Source organism: Hibiscus syriacus, unplaced genomic scaffold (assembly GCF_006381635.1).
Source record: "Hibiscus syriacus cultivar Baekdansim isolate YM2019G1 unplaced genomic scaffold, ASM638163v2 tig00111392_pilon, whole genome shotgun sequence".
NCBI classification, from domain to species: domain Eukaryota; kingdom Viridiplantae; phylum Streptophyta; class Magnoliopsida; order Malvales; family Malvaceae; genus Hibiscus; species Hibiscus syriacus.
In genome coordinates this window covers 4340541-4361151 of record NW_024063078.1, presented here as the reverse complement: position 1 = coordinate 4361151, position 20611 = coordinate 4340541, and the positions used below count along the sequence as shown (strand labels likewise).

The 20611-nt window shown below is 34.2% G+C and overlaps 1 protein-coding gene across 1 annotated transcript; it reads left to right on the top strand.

The window, feature by feature from the left end:
- Positions 1-2273: 2273 nt before the first annotated feature.
- On the top strand, positions 2274-15367 carry LOC120160721 (NPC intracellular cholesterol transporter 1-like). Its single transcript, XM_039171070.1, has 39 exons — positions 2274-2552; positions 3074-3126; positions 3434-3533; positions 3729-3836; positions 4182-4298; positions 4591-4741; positions 4825-5072; positions 5220-5408; positions 5595-5671; positions 5753-5870; positions 6396-6479; positions 7195-7290; positions 7413-7514; positions 7876-7941; positions 8165-8260; positions 8374-8481; positions 8581-8694; positions 8894-8977; positions 9679-9807; positions 9991-10189; positions 10300-10443; positions 10620-10652; positions 10744-10850; positions 10939-11007; positions 11102-11178; positions 11734-11803; positions 11990-12139; positions 12586-12651; positions 12766-12910; positions 13059-13123; positions 13213-13278; positions 13603-13696; positions 13950-13986; positions 14084-14141; positions 14250-14360; positions 14476-14543; positions 14690-14756; positions 14846-14914; positions 15006-15367. The coding sequence occupies exons 1-39, from the start codon at positions 2349-2351 to the stop codon at positions 15090-15092; spliced, it is 4026 nt and encodes a 1341-aa protein (XP_039027001.1). The 5' UTR covers positions 2274-2348; the 3' UTR covers positions 15093-15367.
- Positions 15368-20611: the final 5244 nt, after the last annotated feature.

Genomic DNA, 20611 nt, shown 5'->3' with positions numbered 1-20611 from the left:
AAATTTATTAAAATTTAAATTCATTAGATCACCTTTTTTTGAAATATTATTCTTAATACCTGAAAAACAAAAAAGAATAAATAATTATATTGTAATAATTTATTATTGAATATGAAAGATTATTATAGTTCAATATTTATACAAATTTTTTAATAAAAAATTGTTTCATAATTTATAAGATTAATTGTTTAATATTTTAGAATATTAAAATATTTATTTATTTTTAATATAAATGAGGCTAAAGTCGATAAATTACTTAAAATGTATTAAATCAAATAAAAAAAACTAAAGATTATATGAGAAAAAGGTAAAAATTTGATTTTAGCTTTTAATTTCACATTGTTAACAAACAAAACCTACACTCAATTTGTGCCTATATAACCTAACACTATTAGCATTTTTAATTTATGAAGCCAATATGTATCAAATTACATCTTTGGCTCCTATAATTCTTTTAATTTTTAAAAAATACATTTTATTAAATATGTTTTGCACGAGTACTGCCAAATCAACATAATATGTTTTCTGCATAATATGCTTTGTTATGTATACGTAAGGTGGTGCGTCTTGTAGAACACGTTATATCTAGATAGGTGACATTTTTATAAATACTAACAAATACTTTATTCAAATGGGTGGTAATTTTGTAAATAATAGTAAATGGAGTAGTATTTTAATAAATAATTTGTTTTATATGATTTTTGGGTAACATTTCAACTGAGCTTCATTCTCATTCATCTTTATAAAGTAATTCAGTCTCATCATTAGTTTCCAATTACGCCCTCATCCCCGCAACATACTTTGCAACTGTGGAGAAAAAAAAGTACAAATCACCAAAGATGGATAATTTTCAAAAATTGTCCACAGAAGATGTTGTAAGCTGATATTGAGTTTTTAATTTACTTAAAACCGATATAGTAGTATTATTACTTTTTTTATTAAGTAAACATGTATTATAGAGTTTTAAATTTCTTTTATTGGTAAGTAGTTAATTTTTTTTGTTGATCAGTGTCGGCACAAATTTTAATATTGGTGGTTAATTATTGGTATTTTTTAATGCCATTTTATTTTTTTATCTTTTATTTTCAGTAAGTCTGTATGTATGACACATTTTCATATCTTTATGAAACATTTTTTTGTCTTTTGACAAGTTTTTCGATTATTTGATCGTTGTTTTCACTTATCTTTTTTCTAAGGGTTGATTTGATATTGCCACGACTGATTAATATGACACTTATATGTTATACTATAGATCTTCCATGTTTTGGACCATCGAATTGGATTTGGATACCCGTTATACGTTTATGGATAACTTTTCACATAGTTTGAGTTTGATTTTCGGTTTGTCAATGGTATTTCAATAGTTTGATCTCATTTCGTGGTTTGTTTGCTGATGTGATTAGATTTGTTTATATCTATATTTGTTCGAGTTTTATTGGTTATATTTTAATCTTTCATTGTATGGTAGTTATGTGATATTAAATCACTAGTTTTGTTTCAATGATTATAGAAAATTGTCATAATAATGTGCTTAATTTACGATTATGATTTTAAATATTTATCATGATTTAAGATATTTACCACTTTGAATAAAATTAGTTATATATATATATATTATATTTTCAAGATAAATATTGATATATAAATTTATTTAACATAAATATTTCTGATCAATCGACTAATTAATGGATCTTAATATAATTATATTATATGTGAGAATCTTTGAATATATATTTTTAAACTAATATTTTTTTATTAATTTTATTAAATAAAGAAAATTATTTTAAAAAAGATAATAAATTAAATATATAAATTAAACATATTCAACACTATTTAAAATCTAGATACAAATTAATGACGATTCGTTCAAGTGATAAATAATTTGATGTCACTTAAGTATGTCACGTGTTTGAGATTTCTTGTGTATATAAAAAAAATTTGATGGGAGACTCACTTAGTAAAATTAGGCGTGCGACGTAAATCAGTCTAAATTATTCATGACGAAATCATGAAATTGAGAGGACAAAAATCTAGATATAGTTTGCATATGTATTGAGTAATTAATTCTATAAAAAAGTAAAAAAAATGTCGACCACAATTGTAAAAATCACTTCCACAATTGAGAACGAACTCAACGAGACCCGACCCAACAAATACCCGGACGAATCAAACCGAAAACGAGGGTGGCATCGTAAATACAGTGTATACATAAATCTCCTCAATCGAAATCGTGCCAGGAATTTAGTTTTCTTCCTTTTAAATTTAATTCCCCTTGGAAAGCGTAAAACCGGCAGCTGTATATTTGGCTCGAATGTATATATAGTTATACACCGTTTTTCCTTGGGCAAATGCAATCCTCCCGTTCAGTCCCTCACAGCCTCACTCGGCTTAACGACTTCAGTTCTTTTCCCTTTTATATTTATATATATTTTGCTCTCACTCAGACCAGCAAAGCTGCAGCAGAAGGCTTTCTGCAGTTAAACAGAATGGACTCCTCTCGCCGGAGATCAGCGCTTCCTTCTGGATTTCTTTCATTCGTTTCCTTGTTTCAGGTAAGTGTTTCCGTCGCTTTCATCCTCTGCTTCCATTGTTCGGATTTTACTTTTCTTTTTATGTTTAATTCTGGCTTCTCTAGTCGTTTACTTTTTGTTTCGAAGGAAAAACATGTGTCGTTTTGAGCCTTATTTACGCTTGAACTCCGTGAGATCTACAATATCTGATCATGTTCTTATTTTTTTTGTCAAAGCTTGTCAAATGCTTTGCTTGATCAACTTCCTTTTTTTCTCCATTTTTTAAAAATGAAATCGAGGCTTGAAATGTAGAATTCAAGTTATATTTTGTTTGCTCTGTTTCTAATTCTTGAAAGTTTGTTTTGGTCAATCTTTCATAGAAACTGATTTTTTTTCTTCAAAATAGCATTTAATTCTTGGCCTAAGAAGTTGTGCAGTTTCATATTTTGGTTCTGACTTTTCATTTGAGCGGAAGATTTTGTTAAAATAGGAAAAAAAGAGATTACAATTAAATTGTCCTTGTTCATTTTAGCTGAATCTGCAGTTTTGTTTTGTCTGTGCAGGTTTTATTGATTATACAAGTGGCCGTTTCGCAGCCGAGCAATAATGAACTAAGGTATGACTTATTCCTGCTTATCTCTGCCAACTTTGCTACAAAACACAAAAACAATAAATTTCAGTGCAGCTCAAATTTATTGTTCTGAGCTGTCATTTTGAAGCGAGCTAGGTATATACGTTTTTGGTGCTTTTATTTTTTTCCCTGTAAATAATAGCTCCAACAATTATTGGTTAAATTTGCGCTTTCTGAAAATCTATACAGTAATTGATGACAATTGCTAATTTATTTCAACTTGATTGAAAATTTTGATTGGTAAATTATTATTAATTGTTTCCCCCCTCTTGTTTGTGTTTGTTATGTCTAGGCAGAGACATGCTGAAGGATATTGTGCAATGTATGACATTTGCGGAGCACGAAGTGATGGCAAAGTAGTAAACTGTGCTTCTGGTTCTCCTGCAGTAAAGGTAAGTTACTGATAACTGTCTCACATAAATTTTGTACTAATTCAGGTCCTGACAGTCTCGTATGATATGAACTATATTCCTCGAGCCAATTTGCACAAATTCCTTTTTATTTTTTATTCTGAATAGATTTGGGAAAAAACTGTTACAAACTATAACTCTAATTATTTGACGTTTATATCTTATTATGCTTCTCAGCCTGATGAGTTACTTTCGTCCAAGATTCAAAGTTTGTGCCCAACAATCACCGGAAATGTTTGTTGTACAGAAGCTCAATTTGATACACTACGGAGTCAAGTCCAGCAAGTAAGATTTATTGTTCAGCTTTACTGTTTTTGTTATGATAGCTTGAATTATTAGAGAACGTGAATGATTACTGCTTTGCTTATGTGGCTTTTGATGTTATTAGATTGTTATTTTGCACGACGCACTTTTTTACTTATAATTGCATTTATTCCTGCTTGTCCTTCTAGTTCTATCAGAAGTATAATATTTGTTTCTTACCTGAAAGCTTCAATTATTTTAAGTGATGAATTTCATTCGAACATCATGGATTTTATGCCGGCTTTGATCAATTGGAGTTAGTTGACTGCATGCTCCTAAATTTCATCTCTTCATAACATGATATATTTAATTTATACATTACTGCAGGCAATTCCTTTCCTTGTAGGCTGTCCAGCATGCTTGAGAAACTTTTTGAATCTGTTCTGTGAGCTCTCATGCTCTCCAAATCAAAGTTTGTTCATCAATGTGACTTCTGTGTCTCAGGTCAGGAATCTCTGATCATGTTATAAGACAACTTGATATTTTTTTTATATGATCATGAAATTGTGTCTCCCTTATAAAAGCTTGGAAATATTATTGACCAATATGAACTTGGGAATGATATCTTCAATCACATTGTTGTTTCAAACGCTATTTTATGGGTGGAAATCTGAATTAACCACTAACATACACAATGTCTTATGTATGCTTCTTTGGACAGATGGTCCTGCACTTCTTTCGGGGGCACAAATTTTTATATCAAAGATGATAAATTATTTGATATTTCTCTTTTCAGGTCAGAAATAATTTGACTGTGGATGGAATTGACTTTTACATAACTGATGATTTTGGTGAGGGTTTGTATGAATCTTGCAAGGACGTCAAGTTTGGTACCATGAATACTCGTGCTATGGAATTTATTGGTGCTGGTGCTAAAAATTTCAAAGGTGAAGTGCTAGTTATAAGTTTTTTATTTCAGGACTTGTGCATCATGTCTCAATCTCATCATCTGACTGATTGGTTCTGGCAGAGTGGTTTGCTTTCATTGGTAGGCGAGCACCGAATAACTTGCCAGGTTCACCATATGCCATTCAATTCCTGCCAACTGTTCCTGATTCATCTGGGATGAAACCTATGAATGTATCCACTTATTCATGTGGAGATGTTTCACTGGGCTGTTCTTGTGGTGATTGCGCTTCATCTCCTGTCTGTTCTAATACAGCTATATCTACTTCCAATAATGGGGCTAAATGTTCAGTTCGAATTGGATCTCTTAAGGTGAGATTTTTTTTTGTTTTATTTCATTTTTTAAAATCCTTTGTAACGAATGAGAATTCTCTAATTCATATGAGAGCACAGTTGGTTTCCTAATTTGTGCCACAATACATGTTTTTCTAATTTATTATAATCATTGAAAATCTGCAGGCCAAATGTGTCGATTTAGCTTTAGCAATCCTCTATGTTGTATTGGTTTCTGTGTTTTTCGGATGGGGCTTGTTCCATCAGACAAGAAAAAGAAGTCGATCTTTTCGAATGAAACCATTTTTGGATACAACAGATGGTGGTCAATCTGATTCTCTTAATAGGCAAAAAGCAGAGAACCTCCCCATGCAGGTGCCTTTTTTTTTTTAAACTTTGTGCTTGTTTTCTTTGATCTCATTCTATTCCACACTTGATATTTTAGTTTAGTTTATTGCATTCACATCTGCCTTAAATCTTTACGAAATTGTAATTATTATTTGACAACCTTTCTATTTTGTACCATTCTTCTTCTTCTTTGTGCTTCATGTTTGATATTAGAGGCTAGAAGATGCCAATCAAATTAGCACTGCGGTTCGACTTTCTGTCGTGCAAGGATACATGTCAAACTTTTACAGGTTAACTTTCTATGTATAATGGCTTACATCAGTTGAGCAATGATTAAGTCTCGTATCCTGTCCTAAACTACTTATCTTCAGGAAATATGGACTATGGGTTGCTAGACATCCAACCCTTGTATTGAGTTTGTCCGTGGGAATGGTTCTTCTACTTTGCTTGGGCCTAGTCCGTTTCAAGGTGGAAACACGACCAGAGAAGGTAATACTTGACTGCTGAATAGCTAGATGCATCTTTATATAAACTGAACCATCAATCATTTCTGTTTCCATTCAAAGAGGTTAGTAATTATGATTACTTTGGTACAAAATTCATCCTCAGGATTCACTATGTGTAATAATTTCAAATATATCGAGTAAAACATCCTAACTTCCATGGTTGATCCAGCGACAATAATCCCAGGCTTCTGTTTACTTGCATGAGATATAAGTTAAATGATCTGTTTCATTATGATTAGATGCATTCTCCAGCTAATCTGTAGAAACTGACACCTGAGACACTGGCATGCTTGCAAGCCATGTTCTATATTGATTCCCTTAATGATGTTTTTGCATTGTTTCTGTTCTATGCTCAAATATAGTGTCTGCTTTGTTGTTTTGAATGGATGTATACAATCAGTTGTCAAGCATTTTGAGATCAGCGAATTGATTTTGATAAACTTCTGCTTACATGCATCTTTCCATACATTTTCTATTATCTGAATATCTGTTACCAAAACAATGTCAGCTATGGGTAGGACCTGGGAGTAAAGCTGCAGAAGAGAAACGGTTTTTTGACAGCAACCTATCTCCTTTTTACAGAATTGAGCAGGTTTCCCCCTGTTTTATACTATTTTCCCCCTTCTTTGCCATTTTATACGGTTCCCCTATTGTTTGTTGCTGCTGGTCAAGTGGGTAAAATTAATAGAATGATTCTGAGGCCAATATATTCTAAGTAATATTTTCTTGTTATATGGCATACCTTAGCAATTTTCAATATATTATATTTTCACATCCTTTCCTGGAGTAAAATATTCTTGCTAATTCTTTTTCTGGGTATATATATCCTTTAGGGTGCTACCATTAGTCGGCAATATAATTTCCATATTTGTGTAATTCCTGCAAATCTTTTCATCTCTCTTTTTCCTTTTTATTTAAATAAACTTTATTTATATAATTCTCTTCCTCATAGAAACTTTTTTTTCTCGCGTTCTTTTCTTGTTTTCTCTAATGATATATTATCTAAGAACCATTAGTTTAAATTCCTCTTCATTGGATTGATCAACGTGCAATATAATTTCCTATTTAATAGCCCTCATTTCACAAATTTTAAATCTTTTCCTATTTATTTAAATCAACTTTGACTATTTAATTCTCTTCCTCATGGAATCATTTTCTCACATTCTTTAGTTTTCTTCTCTAATGAGATATTATATGAGAACCACTGGTTTAAATCTATTTATTGGATTGAGCATTGTTTTTTGTTTTTATAGTGCACGCATCTTCTCGTATTACTTAGGAATAACAATGTTTCCTATGTTTTTCAGCTAATACTAGCAACAATTCCAGATCCCTTGGATGGTAAATCGCCCAGCATTGTGACCGAAGAAAACATTAAGTTGTTATTTGAAATTCAGAAGAAGGTATTGGTTCTACTTTAATTTATCAGGCTGGATTAACATTACACAGTGTGATTGGATTTGTTATGGTTTGTGCATTTAGATTCTCTTAGAATGGTCTTGAACAATTGTAGTTTACTTAACAGGTTGATGGAATCCGGGGAAATTATTCTGGCTCAAGGATATCTTTGACAGATATTTGCATGAAGCCGATGGGTGAGGATTGTGCCACACAAAGTGTTATACAGGTAGCATGCTTGTGTCTGCACATGAATGAAGAATATGGAATCATAAATTTTCAATTGAAATGTAAATGCGTGGAAGTGGAACTGATGAATTGTTTATCACCATTTACTGTTCAATCTCAGCAGAAAAGCAATGGTCTTCATATTTCTTCATATACACTTTAGTTGCTTCTTTTACAAGCATGGTTTAGTATTGAAAACAATTTGATGTGATATCTTTGTAGGTTACTATTTATGATCATTGTCGTAAGTTCCATTGTGTTTTATATTTGACCAGACTAATCGAATTTCTAGAGCACCTTACAAGTTCTTCGTTATAATCCTTTTTCTTTACTATTTTATTTAACTATGTTTCTCTTGATAGTATTTCAAAATGGATCCAAGTTATGATGCTGATGATCGACTGGATCATGTCAACTATTGTTTTCAGGTATATCCTAATACCTCTTTGTTTATTTGGTTAAAAGGTAATCGCCTTCTTCACATTTCTACTTATTGACCAACCTTTGTTCTAAGGCATGTTCAAGTTATAGATCTTGACAATAAAGTTAAATTATTGATTCTTTTCTTGTTTTTTCCTCACATTTCTCTTTTTCACTATCTTCTTGTCACCTGAGTTGACCTTTAATGTTTCAAGTTGTGCATTCTTTCAGCATTATACCTCTGCAGAATCATGTATGAGTGCTTTTAAAGCACCAGTTGATCCTAGCACCGTATTAGGAGGTTTCTCTGGGAGCAACTATACTGAGGTATTAATTTTACTTTTCTGAGCTTCCAATGCAGTCAGATCTTTGAATGTATGATCTTTATCATATAAATATCTAGTTGGATGTTGTAACGTAAAATGATATTTATCATACAGGCTTCTGCATTTATAGTAACTTATCCGGTAGACAATGCTCTTGACAAAGAAGGGAATGCAACTCAAAAGGCTGTGGCTTGGGAGAAGGCCTTTGTTCAGTTAGCAAAGGTGTGGTACAAGTACTTGCATCATATCATTGTGTTTATTGTCTTTGCAATTGCCTTGTCTTGGCCTTTCTTGGATCTGTGATACCATGTTATGGAACAGGATGAGTTGTTGCCTATGGTGCAATCTAAAAATTTGACATTTTCGTTTTCTTCGGAAAGCTCCATCGAGGAGGAGTTGAAAAGAGAAAGCACTGCAGATGCCATAACCATATTGGTAGGTGTTTTTCTTTATTATGGCTTGAAAACATGACACTTGAGTCCTTTTAGAAGCCTAACCTTTGTAATTAATGGAATTCCTAAGAGGCCTTCCAGCACGCTTCTTTTAAATAAAATCATTAATCTTGTAAATATGATTTTTTTGTTTTAATTTTCTCAGACTGCTTTCTTTTTCCTTCCACCATATTTTATCGCAGATAAGCTATCTTGTGATGTTTGCTTACATATCTCTGACCTTGGGTGATACGCCTCGATTATCTTCCTTTTACATTTCATCTAAGGTATCTTGTTCATGATTCTTCTTTCCAGATAATAATATTTTGTTTCAAATTATTATTACTCTACCTTCTATTCTCCTTTTGGGTTTGATTTCTCGGATACTCACCTAGTAGCTTAAGCTTTTCTGTTGAGAGGTTCTGTAACATTGTTATTGAAATTTATCTGATCAAGTGCTTCGGAATTCAAGCCTTTGCATATTTAACTTAACAAGGTTAATAGTCATAAATTCAAGCCCTTAATTAGTTTTGCTTTTAGCAATAGGGACTTTATGTCTAGTGGACTAACATCTTGATGCATCTCAGAAAGAAAGGACAAAGCAAATGATACATATTGGTTATCCTATTAGAAATCCAACCATTTGTATGACTTCTCCTGGACCACTTTTATATGCTATTAACAATTTGCTGAAACTTAGTTAAATGACCTTTTTACCAAAACAAAGTGTACCTTATTCATGCTTTCAGGTATCTATATCTAATAAATGAGAGCTTCTCTTGGTTTTGAAAATTTCCATGTTATGCTCTATTGGATGACTTGGGTTATGCTTGGATGGAGCTATAAATAAATGTCCCTTGAATTCTTGGACTGCCATAGATAGGTTAACAAGATAACAAAAGTTACCTGTTAGGGTTGGACGAATGTCTGAAACATTTTCCATTGCTTATCTTCTATGATGGGTACTGTATGATTGATTAAATTCCAGGTGTTGCTTGGCCTTTCTGGTGTTGTGCTTGTCATGCTCTCAGTTCTTGGATCAGTAGGATTTTTCAGTGCTGTTGGAGTAAAATCTACCCTAATCATTATGGAAGTTATTCCTTTTCTTGTTCTTGCAGTAAGTGCCCTGCTCCTTTAGCATATTTCAAATTCATATGATGTTTCTAAGTTCGAAACTATCAAGTGCTTGACTTGGAGGATGTATATTACAATTACATCAAGCATTTTGTCTGTCAAGTTCCATCTCTCCATTGCCAAGTTCTGTTGTGGCTTGCCTTCTGAACTCTTTATCCTGTAACAGGTTGGAGTGGACAATATGTGCATACTGGTGCATGCTGTTAAGCGGCAACCTTTGGACTTACCTCTAGAAGGAAGAATAAGCAACGCACTTGTGGAAGTGGGACCATCGATAACACTTGCTAGTCTATCTGAGGTTTTTGTGTTTGCAGTTGGAAGTTTCATTCCTATGCCAGCGTGTCGAGTATTTTCCATGTTTGCAGGTCTATACATGCTACTGTGTACATTTTATAAGTAATATACATTGAAACAGTTTTTTTCTTCTTTTATGCCAATTATGCCACTCCCCTCACATCCATGCTTTCTGTTGCAGCACTGGCCGTTTTGTTGGACTTCCTTCTGCAGGTCACTGCTTTTGTTTCTCTGATAGTGTTTGACTTTTTGCGAGCCGAGGGTAGAAGGGTTGATTGTTTTCCATGTATAAAAGCATCATCGACATATGCTGAATCCGAGAAAGGTATAGCCGGTGTTGTATATGATTGATGAATCATGTAATTGATTTGATATCTTGATTCTTTGAACATACATTAGAATATAACTAGTTTTATTAGTTATTTATTACTTTGAACCCTTTCTTACTCATCATGAAGCTGTCATGAAGGCTTACTAGATATTTTTTTTATGAAACTTCAGGCATTGGTGGGAGAAAACCTGGGCTATTGCTTGGTATATGAAGGTAATTGTGTCTACTTTAGAACTTAAGTAACAATGTGATTGTACTTCTTCTCAAAACAAGCTTCATTTTTTTGCTTCTCAGTTTGTTTCTGTTTTCACTTTCAGGTGGTACATGCTCCCATTCTCAGTCTTTGGGGAGTGAAAATTTTAGTCGTTTCTGTTTTTGTTGCCTTTTCATTGGCTAGCATTGTAAGTTGCTTTAACTTTTTCAAAGATCTATTTTATTCTTTTAGCTTATGACTTGAAGTAAACTTCTTATGCTTGGAAATTTTTGTAGGCATTGTCCACACGAATCGAGCCTGGTTTGGAACAAAAGATAGTTCTTCCCCAAGACTCATATCTTCAGGTTCAGTTTTTTTGTTTCCTTTTTCCTGAATGGAGAAATGAATCACATGATATCCATTCTTATCCTTGAGTTATTGCTGCATTCTATTTTGCAGGGCTATTTCAATAATGTTTCAGAGTATCTCAGAATTGGGCCGCCACTGTATTTTGTCGTGAAGAACTATAATTATAGGTATTTCCATTTTATTTCTAGTTTCTTTTTCTTCAGTTTACTACATGGTACCTGCTTCTGTGTTTTAAAGGATGATTACCTGGTCCAAAGTATGAAGAGACATATTGGTTGTTTTTCATTCTTGGAGCATCAACTATGAACATGATGAACCTTGCATATGGAAAATTTTTAATACCATAAATGACAGAGCATAGTATTGTCTCTTCTAAAGGCTTATGAATTTCCTGTCTAAAATATATCAGGAATTATTATAAACACCTGAAGAAGACCATGATGCAATTTACTTTCTTTTGATATTATAAAGGAAACTACTAATGGCAGAAAACTGTGATTTTAGGCCGATTCTATTAGAGCTCCATGTGAATATTCTTCTATGCATTTTCCATAACAGGTGTTAAACTCTTATCATTTAAGAAGTGCTTGCTTTCTGATAAGTATGTCAAGCTTCATTGCTTATCAAGGAAAAAAGATGGAATTATCAAATTTTCATCTAATTGGTTTATAGTTGAATAGTTGATAAATATCCTTTTCGTGCTGACGTTTTTCTATCCTCAGTTCAGAATCAATAGATACGAATAAATTGTGCTCCATCAGCCAATGTAACTCAGACTCTCTTTTAAATGAGGTAAAATCGTTTAGTAGATTGTATCTCTTGAGTGTTCATTCATGATATTAGGTTTATCTTAGTAAACCATTCTCTTCTATTTAGTTGAAGCATGTTTATGTTTTTAAGATGGCATATCTAAAAACCTTTGCCTAGTGTTGTTTCCGTTTCATTTGATTTGACAGCCTTATCTTATTGCCTCTCCAGATAGCTAGAGCATCCTTGACACCAGAATCAAGCTATATTGCTAAGCCAGCTGCTTCATGGCTTGATGATTTTCTTGTATGGGTATCTCCGGAAGCATTCGGTTGCTGTCGGAAATTTACTAATGGGAGTTATTGTCCCCCTGATGATCAGGTTATGATCCTATTATTCTTTGTACTTATTGTTAGATTTAATGCAATCCTATGATATGCCTGGAGTTTTTCTCTTTCCAATAATAATGTATCCTGACTTCATCTGCTGGGCCTCATGTATTTTGCTTATGCAAAGAAGTTCACTTGAACTTAGGTATCAAACCTCATTTGGTTCTATAATTCTGTATCTAATTTCAAGACTGGAGTTTTGATAGCTTTACAGGTAAGCATTTTTTGGTAGTGGTGGCACCATTTTTTAGTGAAATAACCAGATATCTCTATTTTCCTGTTCGAACTTAGCTATGCTTAGCAGTTTTCATTTCTAAGAAGATATCAATAAGTTCAATGTAATGTTTCTCGTATCACGCCAGAATTAGGTTTTCCAAACTGGGTTTATGGTAATTGGATACATTTGAGTTCACTGAAATTAAATTTTCTTTCTTCCAGCCTCCTTGTTGCTCTGCCAATGACTCTACTTGTGGGTTGAGTGAAGTATGCAAAGACTGCACCACGGTAATAGACAACCCTTATATTCTGCCTGATTTTTTTTGGGGGTATTACAGTAGTATCTTCTCAACAACATGAAATGAAGCAGTTATTGTGACTAACAATTATGGGATGTTTCAGTGTTTCCGTCACTCAGATTTACATAATGATCGACCCTCTACGGCTCAGTTTAAGGAGAAACTTCCATGGTTCCTTGATGCTTTACCTTCTGCTGATTGTTCAAAAGGTGGACATGGAGCTTACACTAGCAGTGTGGAACTTCAAGGTTTGTTGGAACAAGTTTTCCATTCACAACCACACCAATTTACCATTTGTTGACAATTTTCACTTACCTTTTGGACTTTGAGATAGAATCCTTAAATAATATGTATTCAAATTTAAATTTGGTAATGACCAGTTTTATATTTTATCAGGATATGAAAATGGTATTATTAAGGCATCATCATTCCGCACCTACCATACACCCCTCAATAAGCAGGTAGAAGTAATAGTCAGTGCAGCAATTTTTGTTAATTATTTTCTCTCTCATTTCTTACAGCAGCATTAATTGTCTTTCAATTGTTTTAGATTGATTATGTTAACTCAATGAGGGCTGCTCGACAATTTGCTTCAAGGGTTTCAGATTCTTTAAAGGTAAGATATCAATCGTAATTGCCCGGTAGAAAACCTATTTTAATTGTTTTTCTTAAATGATTCGGTTCATATATTTGTACTTCGGTAGAAAACCTATTTTTCCCTACGTAATTGGGTATCCTTATGTAGCTCTTCTTTTGCGTGGTACAATTGTTACTCATTATACGACTTTATGGTCCTCATTAATTCTCCTACACCAGCATTTCATGGGAACTTATTTAAGTTCTCATGCAAGCAGTCTATTGTTCGTAATATATTTGCAAATTTAGATGCATGCTAGTGTTGCGATGATATGCGTTTGTTAACTGACATTTTCTGGTGCAGATGGAAATCTTCCCATATTCCGTGTTTTATATGTTCTTTGAGCAATACCTTGATATATGGAAGACAGCTCTCATCAACCTTGCAATTGCAATTGGTTAGTAATTTGCAGAAACCTGCTCAAGTGTCGTAAATTAGTACACACATTTTCCCAGAAATTATTTATTTTTAAGGCATTTCTGGTACACATTAACAATTCAAAAGTGTTATTTAATTTTGATCTGCGTCTTTTGTAACTGAATTTTACATTTGTATTTGACTGGTATTTAGCAGGCATTATTACAATGGATTGTAATTTTGTAGTAATTTCTAACACTCGATTGTATTTTCTTATGTTTGATTGCCTTCAGGTGCGGTATTTATTGTTTGTTTAGTTATTACATGCAGGTTAGCTTCCTAATTTTGTCCCTCCATTTAAAGTCTTTAACGATCGGGTTTACCTATATAATTACTAATCTCTATGACATTCTCCCCCCAAATATAGTTTGTGGACCTCAGCGATCATCATGCTGGTGTTGGCAATGATTCTCGTTGATCTTATGGTAATCTATTCTCTGACCGTCACCTTAATACTTCTTTCGTTTGAACTGGTTTTACTTCGGTTTTCTATTTGCACATGTTATACCCTCTTACAAAGTTAAACTGTTCAGGGTGTGATGGCTATTCTCGGAATTCAACTCAATGCGGTCTCGGTTGTTAATCTTGTTATGTCAGTTGGCATTGCAGTTGAGTTCTGCGTGCATATAACACATGCGTTTTCGGTTAGTATCGATCAGCTTTCAGTTCAATCATATGGTTTATCCACCCCCATTTGCTGTGTGGATATTTACCATATTCATCATTTTGCTGATATAAAATTACAAGTTCCTTGTGCAGGTAAGCAGCGGGAATAGAGATGAAAGGGTAAAGGAAGCTCTGGGTACGATGGGAGCTTCTGTCTTCAGGTTTGTTTCCTTCTCTTATAAGCACACCATCCACCGCACTCCTTTCCATCTTTTTACGCCGGGAGTGTGATAAATGAAGAAAGAAACACCATGTTTGAGCCATCTATTCTTGCTTTACCGTTGTTATCCAATGTAATTATTTGCAGTGGAATCACTTTGACAAAGCTAGTAGGGGTGCTGGTTCTTTGCTTCTCAAAGACGGAAGTTTTTGTGGTACCAATTCCTTTACTGACCTTTTTAATCATGGGACCATTCATTTTGTCCTGTAGATTTTTAACCCTTTACCCTCATCGGTTTTGTAGGTCTATTACTTCCAGATGTACCTAGCGTTGGTCCTTCTAGGTTTCTTACACGGGCTTGTATTTTTGCCGGTGAGTCCGTTTTTTCCGTTATGTAGAAAGGCTAGAACCAGGTAAGTTTAGTTTCCAAAGCGAAAGGCACTAACCAAGTGTTCTCATTCAGGTGGTGTTGAGCATGTTTGGTCCACCGTCTAGATGTATAAAAATCGAGAAACAAGACGAGCGGCCGTCGGTTTCATCACAGCCTTAATGCGATAATCTTTGACACGAATTACCACTTTTGTCGAGATTTTACAAATCTATTTGTGCCTGATATAGAAACTGCATGTACCGCCAGAGCAAAGGATTAAAGACAACAGAAAAAATTAAGAAGAAAAAACTGTTCACCCCATCCCATCACAACATGTAAAGCTTTGTTTAAAGCAAGGAGGAACAAAGTAATAGGAAAATCATATATTGGCTGCTGCTGTTGTCAATATTTTAAGGTAGCTGATTCATGTAACCTAAAAAGTTAAAATTACTTGGATAGAATGATGGTAGTAGTTGTTGTAGTCTTTGAATTTTTCTGTCAGAAGCTGAACGAGTGTTTGCGTATTCTCATTTGCCCTTGCCCACTCCCATCCTGTGTATAATCTTTATATGACTTTTCTTCCCCAAATTTCGTTATTCCTATTTGCTAGGTCTGTAGCCCATACTTTTTCTCTCTCTTATGGAAGATAAAGAAAGTAACGTTTTGGTGAAACACTTTTACTGAGCGTTTGCTATTTGAAAGTTGCTCATGAACGTGGAATTTTATATAAAAATTACCATCACATTAAGATCTAATGTTTTTTAGATTCGAATTAGACATGATATAAAAAGAAGATAAAAGATCTACTTTTACTATGTGCTTGTTGGAATAAACTTAATTTTACGAAAGAGTAAGGGCAAAAAGCTGATAGAACGATATGATTAAATGTGTGTGAAATTATAGAAGTATATCAACCTTTTTTTTTGGTTGAGAAAGGTACAAAATTCGCCTATCTACCCGTTTTGTCTACAATAAGTAGCTCCTCAACTTCCTTAGGGTAATCTTCAAACAAATTGGTATCTTCATGGTGATTCCCCATCTGTTTGGCGATGAAATCAGCGACACGATTGGCCTCCCTAGGTATGTAATCCAGATCAACTACCCAATTTCTCCTTGTAGACACCGTATTTCTCCCTTATTATATAATGCATATATTATATAATATGTATATATTAATTACATTTTTTCCTTCTTTTTACAAGCCTAGACATGGGCCCAAAATCATTACACCTAGCCCATTTACAAGACCAAGTGGCCCAGTAAATGAACCTGTGAACCCATCCAGCGCTATTTTCCTCTTCAGCAAGGACTCCCCCACGATCGCACGCTTCTCCTCCGCTTTTCACGCAACACACCACCATTCTCGGATCCTCCGGCGCAAGGAGAGCACGACAACGACCCATTACCAACAAAAAACAAATCAAGTGTTTTAATTCGTATATGATTCTAAAAATAGCCGATAGCTTTGGCTATAAAATCATGTACATCGAACAGAGGGGGAGATACACAAGCAAAAAAATCTACTATTGCACACTAGAGACTTACATGAAAAATACGGGAACACACGAATCATACACCCGAGTTTACACGAAATGGACTACGATTAGGCACAGGAAAATCATGAAAAAAGGGGGAAATACCTGAATCAGAATCGACGGGGAAGGTTTCACGGCCAACCGGTGTTGTCCAGCCGCAATCCAAGTCAACTGTGCTTTCCCGGAGAAGATACGCCTTACCATGGCCACGAATAACCGAGCACAGTAGCGTAAGAGATAGGTTGGCTAGCCGAAGCTCGCAGGTTTGATGATAACCCGCTCTAACGACGGTGGCTGCGAATGGGGTGCGAAGGGTTCATGAGGAATGGCTCGCGAACTTACCTTGATGATGAATGACGGCGCGACGTTGCAAAAACTCCACGAACGGCGTTGCTATGGTCTGAAGCGAGAAGGCCGAAAGAAGAGGAAGAATGAATCAAATCTGCATTTGGTTTCACTATTATTGGAGAAAAAGGTCACGTGTAATCCATTGTTTTTGGAATTTTCAAGCAAATTATTATCTTGGCCCTTCAAGGTTCTGACTTATTCCATTGTGACCCTTCTTTTTTTGCATGAAAAATTATTTTAATCATTCTAGTTTACCCCCTAACTTTTTATTTTTAATTTTGCAGTTCATTTCTAATACTAATTTAACCCATTAAGTTTAATTTGTTTTAATTTGATCCTTTACGTTTTTTATTTTATTATTTTTAATTTTTTTTCTTATTCATATTTTTCTTTATTTTGTTGCTTTTGAAATTTAACTTTTTTAAAACATTTTTAATTATTATTATTTTTTTGTGTTCTTTGATTTTTTTATTCTATTTTTATTTACTTTCCTTTGACTTTTTTTCATTTTTCTTATTATTTATTTAATTTTTATTTAATTTTTTTATTTTTTTTTTCTTTTCCTCTTGATTTATTATTTATTTATTTTATATATATTTTTAAACATTTATTTATTTATTTATTTTTTGTCTAACGTTTCTATCTTTTAAAGGTCTTCATTTAAACCAATCAAAGGTAAACAATTCGAATCGAATACTTTTAAATTTTAATTTTCGCAAATAAATACAACTGACAAATTAATTGGTACCGAAAGGGCGGTTCAAGGGTGCTAGTCCTTCCTTGACTGTAACCGACTCCCGAGCCCGACACGTTTCTGGTAAAACACAGATCAGATAAGATGGTGTCCGATCAACCTGAAACTTATTTTTAAATGATCGGTGGCGACTCTAACCCAATCCACATTTTTCAAGTCGAAGCCCGATTCTGGGTTTAACCGAAAGACGTTTACGATAGCTTGGCGACTCTGCTGGGGACAGGTAAGTGAGTTAGGCCAGAATTAATTTTCGGTTGCCTTTTTGAGTGAAAATTGAAAATTTAAATTTATTTATTCGATTGTAATTATTTACCTTTGATCATTTTTCAAATAAATAGTTGTACTAACATTTTGTTCAATGATTTCAGATTTTTGAAAATTTTCTATCTCTGGCTCTATACCCGAACTCTGAACCCTATTTTAAGTGGGGGTGAAAGCAACGCCTTCGTGTGAATTTATTCACCGTGCGGGCCTAGCAAGTAGCCTTCGGGATTCATATACCTTATGTCTTCGTGTGAATTTATTCACCGTGCGGGCATAAGAGAATGTTTCCCCTCGAGTTTAACTTAGTCCACACAAACTTGTGATGGGCTTAGGACTAAGGGTCTGGCAAGCTCAAGGGGGCACCGGCAAGGAGAACTCGGGTACCGTTTTAGAACCTAAACCGAGAGATTATAGAGAATTAGAGCCCACCCCAAAACCTCATTTCAAACCCTAGGATGCTAGAATTATTTCCTGTTTTACTTTCTGTTCAAAGCATGCGAACTAGACAAATATGCAGTTAGGATTTGTTTAAAATTAGCATGTGGGATAGAGATCATGTCCGAGTAGGAATGATAAGCATGTGGGGTAAGACTTTTTATTTTCATGATTATTTTGATTATTATATTTACCTCACTACCTCTTGTCATTTTTGTTATCTTTTATTTTATTTTTCATCTTTTGCATCATTCATTCAAAAAGAGGTGTTGATCCAAAAAAAATGTGTTCGTTAAACATAAATAATTTGCATTAATGGACAAAGGGGACGTAATACAAGAGATAAAAAACGCAGAGGCCCGACTATAGTCATAAAAGACTCAGAAGGAAAATGGAGACACTCTGCAAGGCAGTTATGTCACGTTCGATCGTTCGATCAAGAATACATGGTGCCCATAATCAAAGGTTATGTCACTTGCTGCATTGTGAATGACTCAGAATAGACCGAGATTTACGCCAAGCACATCAAAAGTCCACTTTTCGAAAATGGTTTGGCAAAGGTTGCAGGGGCAAGACAAGAAAAAGGTTGTTAACCTGAAGAGTCCCTTCAAAGATAACAATGTAACCCCCTAGACCCGGTCTGTGAGTTAGACCCAAACCTAAGTGGTCACATATCCCATTCAGAGGTTTTTTTTTTAATATCTTACAATACATTATATTAATAATACAGATATGTCCAAAATTATAGCAAATACATGTCACCAAACATAACTGAAAAACATATAGAAATATATGTTCGTACAAAATAAGTAGTTGATTTCCACTGATGCCAAATCTGCTAGCTTACTGTCTGCTACTATCTGAAAAAGGGTAAAAACTACAGAATGAGCTAAAAAGCTCAGTGTGCTCCATACAGTATATAAGAAAAATATACAGATAAAATCTTTCAATGAAATCGGTTTATGCAACATGTTTTTTTTTAAACATGAACACTACCCCCATCCGTTCACATCATAGTTGTGTAGGTTCCCCAGAACCATACACCCAACCGCACATGCCATTTAGACCCTGAGCACAAAGCCGAGAAGTCTGCAGAAAATCTTCCTTCAACAATACCCCCCCAAATGACAATGAATGTATTCAATTGAAAACAATGATTAATCACTTAAAACATAACAAATATTTCATACTTAGAAACCATATGCAAAAATACGGAAATCAAAATTCAAATCAATAATTCAGATATCAGATAAGCAGATCTCAGAAATCGGTATGAAATACCTTAATTCAGAAATTATATCAGAATATACAGCAAATCAAATATCAAATACTCGGTATTCAGATAAATTATTTAAATCAGTAATATAATACTGTTAGGAAACACACCTGTAACAGTATGAGAAATCAAATAGGGAAGCCTATTACTAGGTCTGTCGATCACGTTCTGCTGCAGCGCTAGATCCTACGAATTGGAAAAATCCATATTGGAATCCTAATATAAATAATCTAAATATTATTTAAATAATATACGGAAACCTACGGGTAATTCTCGTAGTACGCGGTTCAGGCTGATCTAACGAACGGATAATACAGGACCTAATTGATCCTTGCTCAGGTGAAACACGAGTACTTTCATAAAATATTTTATTGAATAAATCCTTGACCAAATCTCATTTAAATAATCAAAATATTAAAATATTAAGCCTTTTGGGTTTACAAGCTCGATTTGGGAATTTCGAGTCAGAATTTGGCAAAACGGACTTCGGAATCAAATTCAGGACGTCGAAAAATATAAAGTATGACCTTCCGAAATTTTGAATTCTTGGTCAAAATTAAAGTCAACGGGGTTGACTGACGATTTGGAGACTTTCGGGTTTGAATTTAGCAAAACGGACCCCAAAAACGGATTCGAGACGTCGAAAACTATCAGGATAGGTATTCTTGGTCGAAAACAAAGGTCGTTTAATAGCTGGTCAAAGCCAGTCAAAGTTTTGGTCAAGGGAGGTCAACAAACTATCAAACATTTTACACAAATAGCACTTTTTTTTAATAATTACCAAAATAGCACCCTTTTCGAATTAATTCCCAAAATGCACCAATTTGAATTAATTCCCAGAATATCACCTTTTTCAAAAAAATACCAAAATAGCTCCCATTTCGAATTAATTGCCCGTATAGCACTAAACCGAATTAATTCCCAAAATAACACCGATCAACGGTCAACGGGTCGGGTCAACGGTCGAGTCGGGTCAACGGGTAAACGGGTCGTGACCGGTCAAAACCGGTTTTCAGCGTTCACTCGCCTGCGATGTGGCGCGTGCGACGTCCTACGGGGCTCTAAAAATCACGGAAAAATTTTCTAA